This window comes from Hypanus sabinus, chromosome 12 (assembly GCF_030144855.1).
Source record: "Hypanus sabinus isolate sHypSab1 chromosome 12, sHypSab1.hap1, whole genome shotgun sequence".
Taxonomy (NCBI): Eukaryota; Metazoa; Chordata; class Chondrichthyes; order Myliobatiformes; family Dasyatidae; genus Hypanus; species Hypanus sabinus.
In genome coordinates, this window is record NC_082717.1 from 15,560,213 (window position 1) to 15,573,503 (window position 13,291).

General features: G+C 40.3%; 1 protein-coding gene across 1 annotated transcript in view; it reads left to right on the plus strand.

The window, feature by feature from the left end:
• Positions 1–13,291, plus strand: part of LOC132402660 (adenylosuccinate synthetase isozyme 2-like) — a 133,034-nt gene that overhangs the window by 69,791 nt on the left and 49,952 nt on the right. The window contains exons 3-6 of the mRNA XM_059985587.1: positions 4,316–4,384; positions 5,196–5,246; positions 8,343–8,409; positions 10,727–10,834. Coding sequence (XP_059841570.1) covers positions 4,316–4,384; positions 5,196–5,246; positions 8,343–8,409; positions 10,727–10,834 — 295 coding nt within the window. The remainder of the gene's footprint in view (positions 1–4,315; positions 4,385–5,195; positions 5,247–8,342; positions 8,410–10,726; positions 10,835–13,291) is intronic.

The following is a 13,291-nucleotide window of genomic DNA, read 5'->3' on the forward strand; positions in this document are numbered from 1 at the left end:
ATTGAGGAGTACTGAATTATGAAGGAAATTTTGGCTTTAGTCTTTCAGTCCAATTTTTAAGAATAATATGATGGGATATCAGGGCTGTAATTCAACTGCATAATTGGGGGAGATAATGGAGATAAGCTTCCACTAACTATTAAATGCTCCCAATTGCATGCATCTCAAATACCCCCTGGCAACCAAGTCCAGCTCTTGGCTTTCATGTGCGACTTAGGTCCGAAGCCCAGCAGAACCACTTCTACTAACGGGGAAAAAACTGGCGTGTACTGGTGCCTTAAAACAAGTTGAAGGGGCACATCAGATGCTGTTGGCAGCTCATCTCGAAGAAAAACTCTGATTTCAAACCTTCGCTGCCTAGAACAATATCCACTTGTGGGGAAGACTTCAGGTGTAAAACTTGAGGAAAATATCCAGAGCTAGACTCCCTCAGGCAGTCGTACGTTGAGTTCAACGCTGACTGGCTATTCCTGTGACATCACTTGTGCCAAACTGTATTGGTCTCTGCCATTCCTTTGGATTCATCAGCTGTGTGAAAGTGGGGAACCTGCTGCAAGGGCAACAGGTAGCTCTCCCAATTCGTACTGCCCTGGCTTGCACGTCACGTAGAGAGCTAGGAAATCAATAGTCGACCTTGACCAACAGAAGGCCTCAATTCAAATACTAACCATCTGAATTAGCAGAGTAGTGGAAGGTTTAAATTTCAGCAAACATGAAGCACTTGGTCAAGGTAGAATTGAAATTATAGAATTGAATTTGGGAAACTGAGCCGTATAGCCTGACATTAATGGATTTCCAACTTCCCACATTCTCCAAAGTATAGAAGTGAAACATTGCAAATCTAAATGAAGTTCCCTTTCGAAGAACTATCAAAGGCATGACAACCCATTAATCTTCAGTGCTGTACTATACAATGGAATCAGACATTTTGATTTCTAGCGCAGCCAGCAGCAAGAAATTTGCATGTACTGCATGTTGCTGCTTTAAAACTGATAGTCAATATTTGGTAATTAGATTGTACAAATATTTCATTAATCCTAATAAATAGTTTTCAGTCTATTAGAGCAGATCCTTTATCCAGAACTTTGAAAATTCTGTTGCAGACAGTTTAATTTATCATCTGAATTTATTGACACAAATATGGAAGTCAGTGGGGAAATCAGCATGCAGCAATATTCTCTGCTCTCTTTTTGAAAAATCTATGCAGAAAAATTCTTATTTTTAAAATGCTGCCAAGTTTTCACCTTTTGCAAATGCAGAGAAGACAATGCTGCAAAAAAATTGCTTTCTTTGAAATCCAAGTCTAATAATGGCCTTTATACTGCACATGTTTATAAAAGATTCAGATTGTAAGCCTCATTAAGTTGATGGGGATTTCATTTATTTGAATCACATGTATGCAGTTGGGGCATCTGTAGGGGTGTAGCCTTCCTATTATTTTAAAAAAAATCTTGTATTCCTTTTATACAGGCTTATTGAAAGTTTAAGCAACACACACAAAATGTGGTAGAACACAGTAGGCCAGACAGCATCTATAGGGAGAAGTGCTGTCGATGCTTCGGGCCGAGACCCTTCGTCAGGACTAACTGAAAGGAAAGCTAGGAAGAGATTTGAAAGTAGGAGAGGGAGGGGGAAATGCGAAATGATAGGAGAAGACCGGAGGGGGTGGAGTGAAGCTGAGAGCCAGAAAGGTGATTGGCAAAAGGGATACAGAGCTGGAGAAGGGAAAGGATCATGGGACGGGAGGCCTAGGGAGAAAGAAGGGGAGGGGAGCACCAGAGGGAGATGGAGAACAGGCAGAGTGATGGGCAGAGAGAGAGAGAGAGAAAAAAAAGGGGAGAAAAACTAAATGTATCAGGGATGAGGTAAGAAGGGGAGGAGGGGCATTAACTGAAGTTGGAGAAGTCAATGTTCATACCATCAGGTTGGAGGCTACCCAGCCGGTATATAAGGTGTTGTTCCTCCAACCTGAGTGTGGCTTCATCTTGACAGTAGAGGCGGCCATGGATCTACTGTCAAAATGAAGCCACACTCCATTTATTTTATATTTTTATTATCTGGAAGTTGGAAAGGCCAATATTTATTACTTATTGCACTACTTCCATTGTATTCTTGGGGAAGGAGTTCCAGGATTTGCATACATTGATGAAAGAGGACTGGCAGTATACTTACCAATCAGGATGGTGTGCAACCTGGAGCAGAAGCTGGAGTTTTAATGGAGTTCACATGTACCTGAAGCCTAAGTCATAGTCATACAGCACAGAAACATGCTCTTTGTTGCACCATGCCCATGCTGACCATCAATTATTCTCCTACACCTGGAGTCCATGGACTCCTTGTCTAATGGTATCGGCTGATGCCATTAAAAAAGTTGGGAACCCCAGATCTATACTAATCTCATTTACCACTGCTAGCACATCTATACAGTGCGCTGTCACAGGAAAGCAGCATCCATCATCAGGGACCCGTACCACACACGTAATGCTCTCTTCTCACTGCTGCCATCAGGAAGAAGGTACCGGTGCCTCAGGGCTCACATCACCAGGTTCAGGAACAGTTATTATCCCTCAATCATTTGGCTCTTAAACCCTTGGGAATAACTTCACTCAACTTTACTTGCCCCATCACTGGACATCACATGTTCTGATATTTATTTTTATTTATAATTATTATGTTTTTTTTTCTTTTGTATTTGCGTGGATTGCTGTCTTTTGTACATCGGTTGTTTGTCTGCCCTGTTGGGTGCAGCCTTTCATTGATACTATTTCAGTACTGTGTAGTTCTTGGATTTCCTGCAAAAAAAGTCTCAGGGTTGTTTATGGTGGTATGTATGTACTTTGATAATAAATTTGAACTTCATCGTACTCTATGCCTTTGTGATTTAAGTATCATGAGAGTACCTGCCTCCACCGTTTTCTCAGAGCAACCAGATTGTCATGATTTTCTAGATGCGGGGGAGGGGGGGAATGCAGGTCAATGCAGGTACACTTGCAACATTTAAGAGGCATTTTGATTGGGTAGCTGATGGAGAAGAAGGGCTCGGAAGGATATGGGTGGAATGTGGGTAGTCGGGAATAGGAGGGAGGATGCTGTGCTCAGTTGAACTACAGGACCTGTTTTCCTGCAGTATTCCTCTTTGACTCAGTGACTATCTTTTCCAACTCTTTCTCTCCTCACTTTAAACCTGTCCTTCAGGTTTTGTTCTTTGGGGGGGGGGGGGTGGAATCTCTCCCTGTCATGACCCAGATTTTAGATACCATATCTCTGTCAGATTCTTCTCACAGCTGACTCTTGTCCAAGGAAAACAATCCCAAACTCTACAGCCTCTTTGTAACAACCAGACTGCACACAGTGCTCCTGCTGTGGCCTAACAAAGTCACCCTTGGTTGTAATGTAATGGGTTGTAGAAGTGCTGTCAGAGTAGCTTAGGTGGTGGTGAATTTCAGTGCAGTCATTGTATGTTTCTGGTAGAGGAATTAATAGGTAAGATGTTGCCTTGGATGCAGTCAACTCCTGGGTAGTGTTGAGCAGCTAGGTTTGTTGATGCATCACATCCAGTGAATTTCATCACACTCCTGATTTATGCCTGGTTAATAGTGAAAAAGGCTTTGGGGTATCAGGAAATTGGATATCCAGCCTTACACTTGCTCTTGTAGCCATGTTGGCTGACCCAGTTGAGTTTCTGTTCAATAGTGACTCAGGATATCAATGGTGGGATCTTAGTGATGGTAGTACCATTGAATGTCAAGGATTGGTGATTTCTCCTGTTGGAAGTAGTAATTTCTAGCAATCTATCACATGAGCACTATGTCATGAATCATCCATGCCATAACAATGAATAGATTTGAGTACATTCGTCCTGAAGAAGGGTTTTGGCCTGAAACGTTGACCGTTTATTCATTGACATAGATGCTACCTGACCTGCTGAATTCTTCCAGCATTTTATGTGCGTTGTTTTGAATTTCCAGCATTTGCAAAATTTCTCTTGTGAATAGATTTGTGAATGAATAGATTTTGCTATATGTAGGCTTGAGAATACTTCATTTGTTGAGGAGTTTTGATAGGATTTGAACTCTTGTAATTATCATTGAAATATCCTCATTTCTGGCTGAATGACAGAAGGATGGTTACTGATGAAGCAGCCACAGATGGTTGACTCAGGGAACTCCTACAGTGATGTCCTGGGGCTCAGATGATTGACTTCCTAACAATTAGTCTTTTGTCTGCATTTAATTTTGAAAACTGGGTAACAAGTATGTAATTTATTTATTAAAAATGCAGTTTTGTTAACAAACTAACTGTTAATGCCCTTTAGGTAATGGGGTCGTCATTCATTTACCCGGTCTCTTTGAAGAAGCTGCAAAAAATGCAAAGAAGGGAAAAGGTTGGTCCAGTGGATTTCAAACTGATCTTGTAACTGAGCTATAAAGTGACCTGTTAGAATTTTCTCCTTTATGTCCATCTGAAATATTTTGTATATGTTTCCTTCCAACACAGAATGCAATTCAGTCTTCACTCTATATTAGCTCTTGAGATATTCCTTTAATACCCTTTGCCTGCTTTATTCCCTATAGCCTATTCTCCCTCACATGCCTATTAACACTCCCTGTTCTCCTAACACCTTTCTGCACTGAGGGGTAATTTATGCCAGCTAGTCAGCCCACCAGTACATGTGGGGGGGGGGGGGGGGGAAGCAGAAGTATACCCAGTGTAGTCAAAGACTGCTTACAGACGGTACTGGAGTTTAGGACCTAACTATGGGGTAGCAGGCTCTCCTGCTGTACTGCACCATTTGGTGTTTTGAACACTGCAGCTCCAAGGGCTTTACTCCTGATTCTCTGATCTATCCACATGATCCCTTGTTCTTGGCATCATTCTGGTAAATCTACTCTCTACAGTTTTTCTAAAGTGTGATTTCCAGATCTGAATGCCCATACTTTAGCTTGTGGTCTAACACTATTTTATCATTTACAATATTTTTCATACTTTGTACTCCCTGCCTGTATTGGCAACATCTAGGATCCCATATGTTGTCTTAAATAGCCTCATCAACTGCTAGCAACACCATCTCGGGGAACATCCACAACCCGACTAATATTTCTCCTACATCCAAAATCATCTTCGTAGTTGTGGGCATTACTAATCGACTCTGTGTACTGGTTTAGAAAGTAGTATAACTTTATATTCATCTTCAGGTCTTGAAGGTTGGGAGAACAGATTAATCATTTCGGACCGAGCTCATATTGGTAAGAGGAATTATTATTTTATCAACCAAATTAATAAAATAGCATTATTTTTCTGTTTACCTTTGTTGCATAAAACTTTTTAATAAAAGCTATGGTTATTGGATGTACTGATTGTATTTTAGTTTAATGAGCTATTTTTATGCTGTAAAATTTTCCTTCCATGAACATTTATCATGTTCAATCCAAATTTGAAACCAGTGTGGTAGAGTGGGGTGGCGAGTGGGAGAGGTACATAAATTCCTCCTGTTGATAAGTTGTTTTAGCCTAGAAGTTGTTGTTGGAGTTGATTGTCAAGGATGAGGTTATGGAGTATCTGGAGGCATATGACAAGATAGGTAGAACTCAGCATGGTTTCCTTAAAGGAAAATCCTGCCTGACAAACCTATTGCAATTTTTTGAGGAAATTACAAGTAGGCTAGACAAGGGAGATGCAGTGGATGTTGTGTATTTGGATTTTCAGAAGACCTTTGACAAGGTGCCACACAGGCCGCTAAACAAGGTAAGAGCTCATGAAATTATGGGAAAGTTACATATGTGGATAGAGCGTTGTCTGATCGGCAGGAAACCGAGTGGGAATAAAGGGATCCCATTCTGGTTGGCTGCTGGTTACCAGTGGTGTTCGATAGAGATCTGTGTTGGAGCAGCTTCTTTTTACGTTGTATATCAATGATTTAGATTTTGAAATATGTGGCTTTGTGGCTAAGCTTGCTGATGATACAAAGATAGTTGGAGGGGCCAGTAGTGCTGAGGAAACAGAATCTGCAGAGAGACTTGGATAGATTGGGGGAATGGGCAAAGAAGTGGCAAATGAAATACAATGTTGGAAAGTGCGTGGTCATATACTTTGGTAGAAGAACTAAATGGGCTGTCTATTATTTAAATGGGGAGAGAATTCAAAGTTCTGAGATGCAACGGGACTTGGGAGTCCTCGTGCAGGATACCCTTAAGGTTAACCTCCAGGTTGAGTTGGTGGTGAAGGTGGCGAATGCAATGTTGGCATTCATTTCTAGAGGAATAGAGTATAGGAGCAGAGATGAGATGTTGAGGCTCCATAAGGCACTGGTAAGACCTCACTTGGAGTACTGTGTGCAGTTTTGGGCACCTTATTTAAGAAAACATGCTGACATTGGAGAGGGTTCAGAGAAGATTCACGAGAATGATTCCGGGAATGAGAGAGTTAACATATGAGGAACATTTGACTGCTCTTGGCCTGTACTCCTTGGAGTTTAGAAGAATGAGGGGGGACCTCATAGAAACATTTCGAATGTCGAAAGGTGTGGACAGAATGGATGTGGCAAAGTTGTTTCCCATGGTAGGGGAGTCTAGTACGAGAGGGCATGATTTAAGGATTGAAGGGCTCCCATTCGGAACAGAGATGTGAAGAAGTTTTTTTTAGCCAGAGGGTGGAGAATCTGGAATTTGTTACCACGGGCGGCAGTGGCGAACAAGTCATTGGGTGTATTTAAGGCAGAGATTGATAGGTATCTGAGTAGCTAGGGCATCAAAAGTTATGGTGAGAAGGCGGGGGAGAGGGACTAAATGGGAGAATGGATCAGCTCATGATAAAATGGCGGAGCAGACTCGATGGGCCGAATGGCTGACTTCTGCTCCTTTGTCTTGTGGTCTTATAAATCTCAACTGGCTCAGAAAAAAAAAGAACCATTAATAGACCATCTCAAGTGGTCAATGTCATTGTGCTTTATTAGAATTTGCTTTTTTAAAACTCTTATAAAGTATCCATTTCTATTGCATGGGTTTTAATTCTGTGCCTGTTAAATATCATGTTTCAGTTTAGTCCTCCTGCTCTTTTAACAAATTGATGAGACAAATTGGGACTCAGATCAAATGGATTATCACAGTCTTTTTCCCAAGTTTTTTTTTTAGCCGAGCTCCCCTACTGGGGAATAGACTGTTGACAGCAACTCGCCAGAGTCCTCTGTCCTGGGCCAGACTCAAGTTGTCCACAGGTGGCCATCTTCAAAGATCCTTCCTCTCCCAGTGATGAGGTCTTTAGAGTTCTGTTGACAGTTCTGTAGCTCTGGGATTTTATGGGATGAGTTTGCTAATCCTATGCCCAACCCTCCCCAAACCCAGCAGGGTTTGGGGCAGGTTTTTTCCCCAGGGTAGCAAGTCAAAAACCAGAGAGAGAGTCGGTTTAAGGTGGAGGGGAAATTTTAAAGAAGACCTGAGTGGCAAGATCTTCTACACAGGGAGGTGGATTAATCTCTCTCCGGATTTTCTGAAGTGTGATTTCCAGAACTGGATACCTATACTTCAACTTGATTTTTACTAGTGTTTTATCGTTTACCGTATTTCCTTACATGTACTAGTAATATCTAGGATCCCATATGCTCTTTTCTTTAACAGCTTCGTCAACTTCTTGCAACACCATCTCAGGGAACAGCTGGAAGCTTTCCAGCCCTGACCTATATTTGTTCTGCGAGGTGGTGTCATAGGAAGTGGTACAGTTAATACTGCTTAAAGGACATTTGGATCGGTACCTACACAGGATAGGTTTAGAAGGATATTGACCACATGCAGACTGGCTCAGAAGACTCAGTGGTCAGCATGGATGAGTTGAGCCTTTTCCTGTGCTGTATAACTCTATGGCAAATTTGATCTGTGGCTATGTAGCCAGCTTATAATTGTTGCAAATCTTAGTTCACCAGCATAAAAAATCTGAGAGAAGTTGTTCGAAGTGATTTCTATCAAATTGCAAAAGTCAGATATCAAAGAAGTGAATTGCATGGTTAAAAATACTAAAGCTATCTTGTTATATTAGTGATCACGATGCAAAACATGTTGTGACAAAGATTACTAATAACTCTGGACAGTAATGAATGTCAAGACACAGCTAAATTCTTCTATCTCCTTGCACACAATGTGGGTGTGATTAGTGACAGCGTACCAATTTCCACAGTTTACTAGAAAATTGCCATTTTTAATTTCCTACTTGTAAAGCATTCGCAGAAACTATTTTGATTCTAATTTGTTGGACTGATGATTATCCAGTTAAGACCTTGGATAAGTTACATACAATATCAATTAACCAAATTAATGGAGCATTATCAATTATTTATCCCTTTGTTTTTGTAGTATTTGATTTCCACCAAGCTGCTGATGGTGCTCAGGAACAACAGAGGCAACAACAAGCTGGAAAAAAGTAAGGCTTCTGATCTCCCCCCTTTTTATTTAGATTTTATACAACATTTTCTGAAATGGAATTCAATAAATTATAGGGGAGCTCTTTAATCACATTCGGGAGTACAGAATGTTGCACCATTTGAAGATGCAGTTCCCCTTGGTGCCTGGGCCACTTCTTGACAGGTGTTTGCTATTTGGTAAACTGATATGCTATACTGTTAGTAATCTCTTAACTGTTTATGTCATGCACCAAGCATTTCCTTCTAACCTTGGTTAATGATTTTTTTTTCAAACTACAAAGGCTCAAACTATATTGAACATTAGACAATTTAAAAACCTTAAGTGCAGAATGAATCGCAGGAAAACAGATTTAATATTTATTGGTTTTAACTGTAACTGTTTTGCATTTAAAGTTTGTCAATTGCATAATAAAAACTGTGTTTTAGCTAGCTTCTCCGTAATGGATTCTGTCTATACTACTTGCTGTCTCAGTAAATAAGTCAGTATCATCAAAAATGCTGGACACCCCAACATTCGCTCTTCTCCCCTATTCCATTGGGCAGAAGATAGAAAAGCCTGAAACCACATACCGGCAAATTCAAGGATAGCTTCTACCCCACAGTTTTACGACTATTGAAATGGTATCCTAGTATGACAAGAAAGACTTGACCTCACAGTCTACCTCATAATGATCTTATTTACCTGCACTGCACTTTCCCTGTTGCTGTTGCACTTCATTTTGCATTGTGATCATTTTACCTCGTTCTACCTCAATGAACTGTGTAATGATTTGATCTGTATGAACAGTGTGCAAATCAAGCTTTTCCCTGTATCTCAGTGCATGTGACGATAATATTCCATTTCCCAATATGTGACGATTAGATTAGCTGATCTACTGTGGCATTGCACACAAACTTGCAACCAGTGTCAGAGATCAGGAATAACTGATATAATTCCTATTTGCATCTATCATGTTCTGCTTTATTTTTATATATAACTCAAAGGGAGGAATATAATTACAACCAGATAAATCTTCCCATTCAGTGTTCTGTTTATTAATTTTAAATAGGTCATAGATATACTGAATTTAAACCTTTGACATTCTCTTGAATTTCTCTTTTATGTTTATTTAGTATGAGAGAGAAAAAGACAGGTACTTAGCTTTTATATCAAATGAGGACAGTACCAGATAATTGTTTTTGGAATAGGACTTTATACTCATACAGTAATGAAAGCCTTCCATCATTAAAAGATCTCTTTAATTCTATTTCTTTGTTCTTTAACCAATCCTCTTCATACCCATAGGACATCCACTACAGTACACAACTTCTTTTCCACTGTCTTTTGTGTCCTTAGAAAGTCCAGATCCACCCCATCCACTAGTTTCCCCTTAATTTCACTGTTACATTTTTAACTGAAAATTTTCATACATTATTTTCCTTTTACAATACAAGTTTGAATCTACCTAATATTACATTTTGAATTCCAGGTGTCTAGTTACTATTCTTTCCAATGCAGGCTGGTGCTGCCTTTAGCACTTGGCTGCAGTCCCCGGATGGAAGCGGGGCTAAAAGGGGTCATTATAGTATGTATACCAAGAGAGTTAACACCAGTGTGCCAGGAACCTGATGTAAACGTGTGCAGTTCGCTGATGCTGTCACAGCAGTAAATCACTCACAGCTTGGTTATGAAGAGGGTTGTGAGGCTACTGCTGAGCCATCAGGCCCAATGAGGGGCTCAGTGTTGCATTCCAACCAGCATGGTAAGTGCAGGCCATTGCTGGAGACTGGCAACACCTCCGTGTGTTGATGTGCAGCTCAGTCAAGCTTATTACCATAGAAAAATCCCCAGAGTTGGGGGGGTGGTGGGAGTCAACAGCTTCTATCAGGATTATTTAATTACCTGAATTAAATTTCCCAGCAGAGGGATTTCAACTTGTATCTTTAGATCAGCATAACTGTTCTATTTCAGGACTCTTAACCAATACATTGCTATACCCCTTGTGGCTGACTATAGTGACTGAAGTCCGTTCTATCACAAGGCAGCTTATTAATGAAGGCCACTAAAGACAAGTAATAGATGATGTTGGAAAACTGCAGTGTGTTTCTTGCTGTTCATGGTCATGGTTTTAACCTTAATAAAATCATACCGTAACATCGGGTCCTGTTTTAATTTCAACCATTCTTTGTGTTGTGATGGGGCCAGAGGAATAAACATAATTTGTGTAATTTACAAAATATTGGAATATTTGCCAATTGGTTCTTCATCAGTTGTTGGAAACAATTAGAGGCTGATTAATCAAACAAAATGGAAGTTATTTCTTTCTTATTTTGCAGCCTGGGCACCACGAAGAAGGGAATTGGTCCGGTGTATTCTTCAAAAGCAGCTCGGAGTGGGCTCAGGATATGTGACCTCCTGACTGACTTCGATGACTTTTCTGAAAGGTATTTAAGCTTATTCCTTTCTTTAGTTGCGGCTCGGCCTTTCTATTTGCTGGTTTTTCTGTTTGCTCAAGCTGTCCTCTGACAGTTTTGTGCTTTGTGGCTGCTGGTTGTGCAAGTCTGGCATTTTCATCCATGCTGTGTAATATTGTATCTGAGGAGTTCAAATAGCAACTAATACATAAAACAATTCAAAACCACAAATTTTCATCTTGCCTTTTTTTTACCATAAATTGTGCAGATGTGTATCAAGTTCATTTGATTATGGACAGTGTCTGCTACTAATCAGAAATGCAATTACCCACAACTGCATTACTAATAGGCTACTACATGTGACCATTGCACCATCAAAATCACTCTATATTGACGCATAACAGCTCAGTATAGTAACTGCTTTGCGCATGACCGTAAGAAACTGCAGAGAGTTGTGGACACAGCATAGCACATAACAAGAACTGGCCTTGTACTGATGAAGGTTTTCAGCCCAAAATGTCGATGGTTTACTCCTCTCCATAGATACTGCTTGATCTGCTGAGTTCCTGCAGCATTTTGAGTGTTGCTCTGGATTTCCAGCATCTCAAAATTCAAAGTACATACAGTCGGCCCTCCGTATCCATGGGTTCCGCATCTGTGGATTTGACCAACTGCGGGTTGAAAATATTTGAAAATGAAATTCCAGAAAGTTCCAAAAAGCAAAACATGAATTTGCTGCTTTCCAAGTACTACGCTGAGTCCACGTGAATGAAGTGATGTGTAGACATACCCTGCTATAGCCTCCCGCCATTTCACATCCTCAGTCTCTCTCCAGCATTCGTTATTTGAGCATTGTTCGCCTTGCGTCTCGTTCTTTTGCTACATATGTTGTGAGCGAGAGGAAGGAGTTTAAGGTTAGTAAGGGATGGCTGGCTAGCGATGTAAAGCGCTGCAGCCTCAAGAACTTAAAGATCATGGGAGAATCAGCATCGGCTAATGCCGAGGCAGCATCAGCGTTCCCAGAAGAGCTACGATGGTTGTGTCTGTACTGAACATGTACAGATTTTTTTCCCTTGTGAGTATTCCCTGAACAATACAGTATAACAACTATTTACATAGCATTTGCATTGTATTAGGTATTATAAGTAATCTAGAGATGATTTAAAGTATACGGGAAGATGTGTGTAGATTATATGCAAATACTACACCATTTTATGTAAGGGACTTGAGCATCCGTGGCTTTTGGTATCCGCGGGGTGTCCTGGAACCAATTCCCCGCGGATACTGAGGGACGACTGTATATGTCACTATATACAACCCTGAGATTCATTTCCTTGCTGGTAATATCAGTAAGTACCAGAAACACATTGGAATCAGTGAAAGACTGCATCCAACAGGGCAGACAACTAATGTGCAAAAAAAACAACAAACTGCAAATATAAAAAAGAGGAAAAGAATTATTATAAATACTGTAAATGAGCAATGAATATTGAAAACGTGAGATGGAGAGACCTTGAGGGTCTTACTCATGATGGCCTGTGCCATATCCCTTTTTGGAGGTTTTTCCTGTACAAGGGCATCGATGTTTCCATTCCAGGTTGTGTTGTATCCAGTGAATAAACTCTCCATTGCACATTTATAGAAGTTTGTCAAAGTTTTAGATGACTTGCCAAATCTTGGTAAACCTCCAAGGAAGTAGAGATGCTGCCATGCTTTCTTCATAATTGCACTTGCATGCTGAGACCAGGACAGATCCTCTGAAATGCATATTGTACAGTATGAAACTAGGCCTTTTATGTGCAAGTGAGTAAATTAAGTACTCACTTGTACATAATCTCATTTATTTTCCTTCTCCTTACATTTCCTAACCTTTAGAATCTACCACTCACTTACACAAAAGAGACAAGTTATAGTGGATATTACCCAACCAGTGGGACGTGGAAGGAAACCAAAGCACCCAGAGGAAATCCAAGAAGTTACAGGGAAACCATACATGCTCCCTATTGATGGCACCAGCTGTCAGGCGTGAATTTGGGTCCTGGACCTGTCGGGCTGTATCTGTACTACTTCTAATGAATGCATCTTGTGATTCTGTAACCTTTCGTTATTTTACCTGGTGAGTAATGTTTTCCAAAACCACAATATATCTTTACTAAGCTGTGGTAACCTGAAGCTACTCACAGTACTCCAAGTGATGTATAATTGCAGCTTGGAAAATTATAGACTATTTTCTTCCTTCTTGCACTCCTGACTATAAAGACTAGAGTTCTATGAAATACTTCACTTTCTTCGCCTGTTCTTGACATTTTTTGATTTCCATTCAAGAGTTCCAAATCTCTTCAGACTAAACTGCTCCTGTTTGTTTTTTCTCCTGTTTAGAAAGTGCTGTTTATTTTTCATTCTGAATTGAAAGATACTGTATTTGTCTACATTGAAATCCATTAATCAGACTTTGAGCAATCACTTAATTATTAATAAAGTACTTCA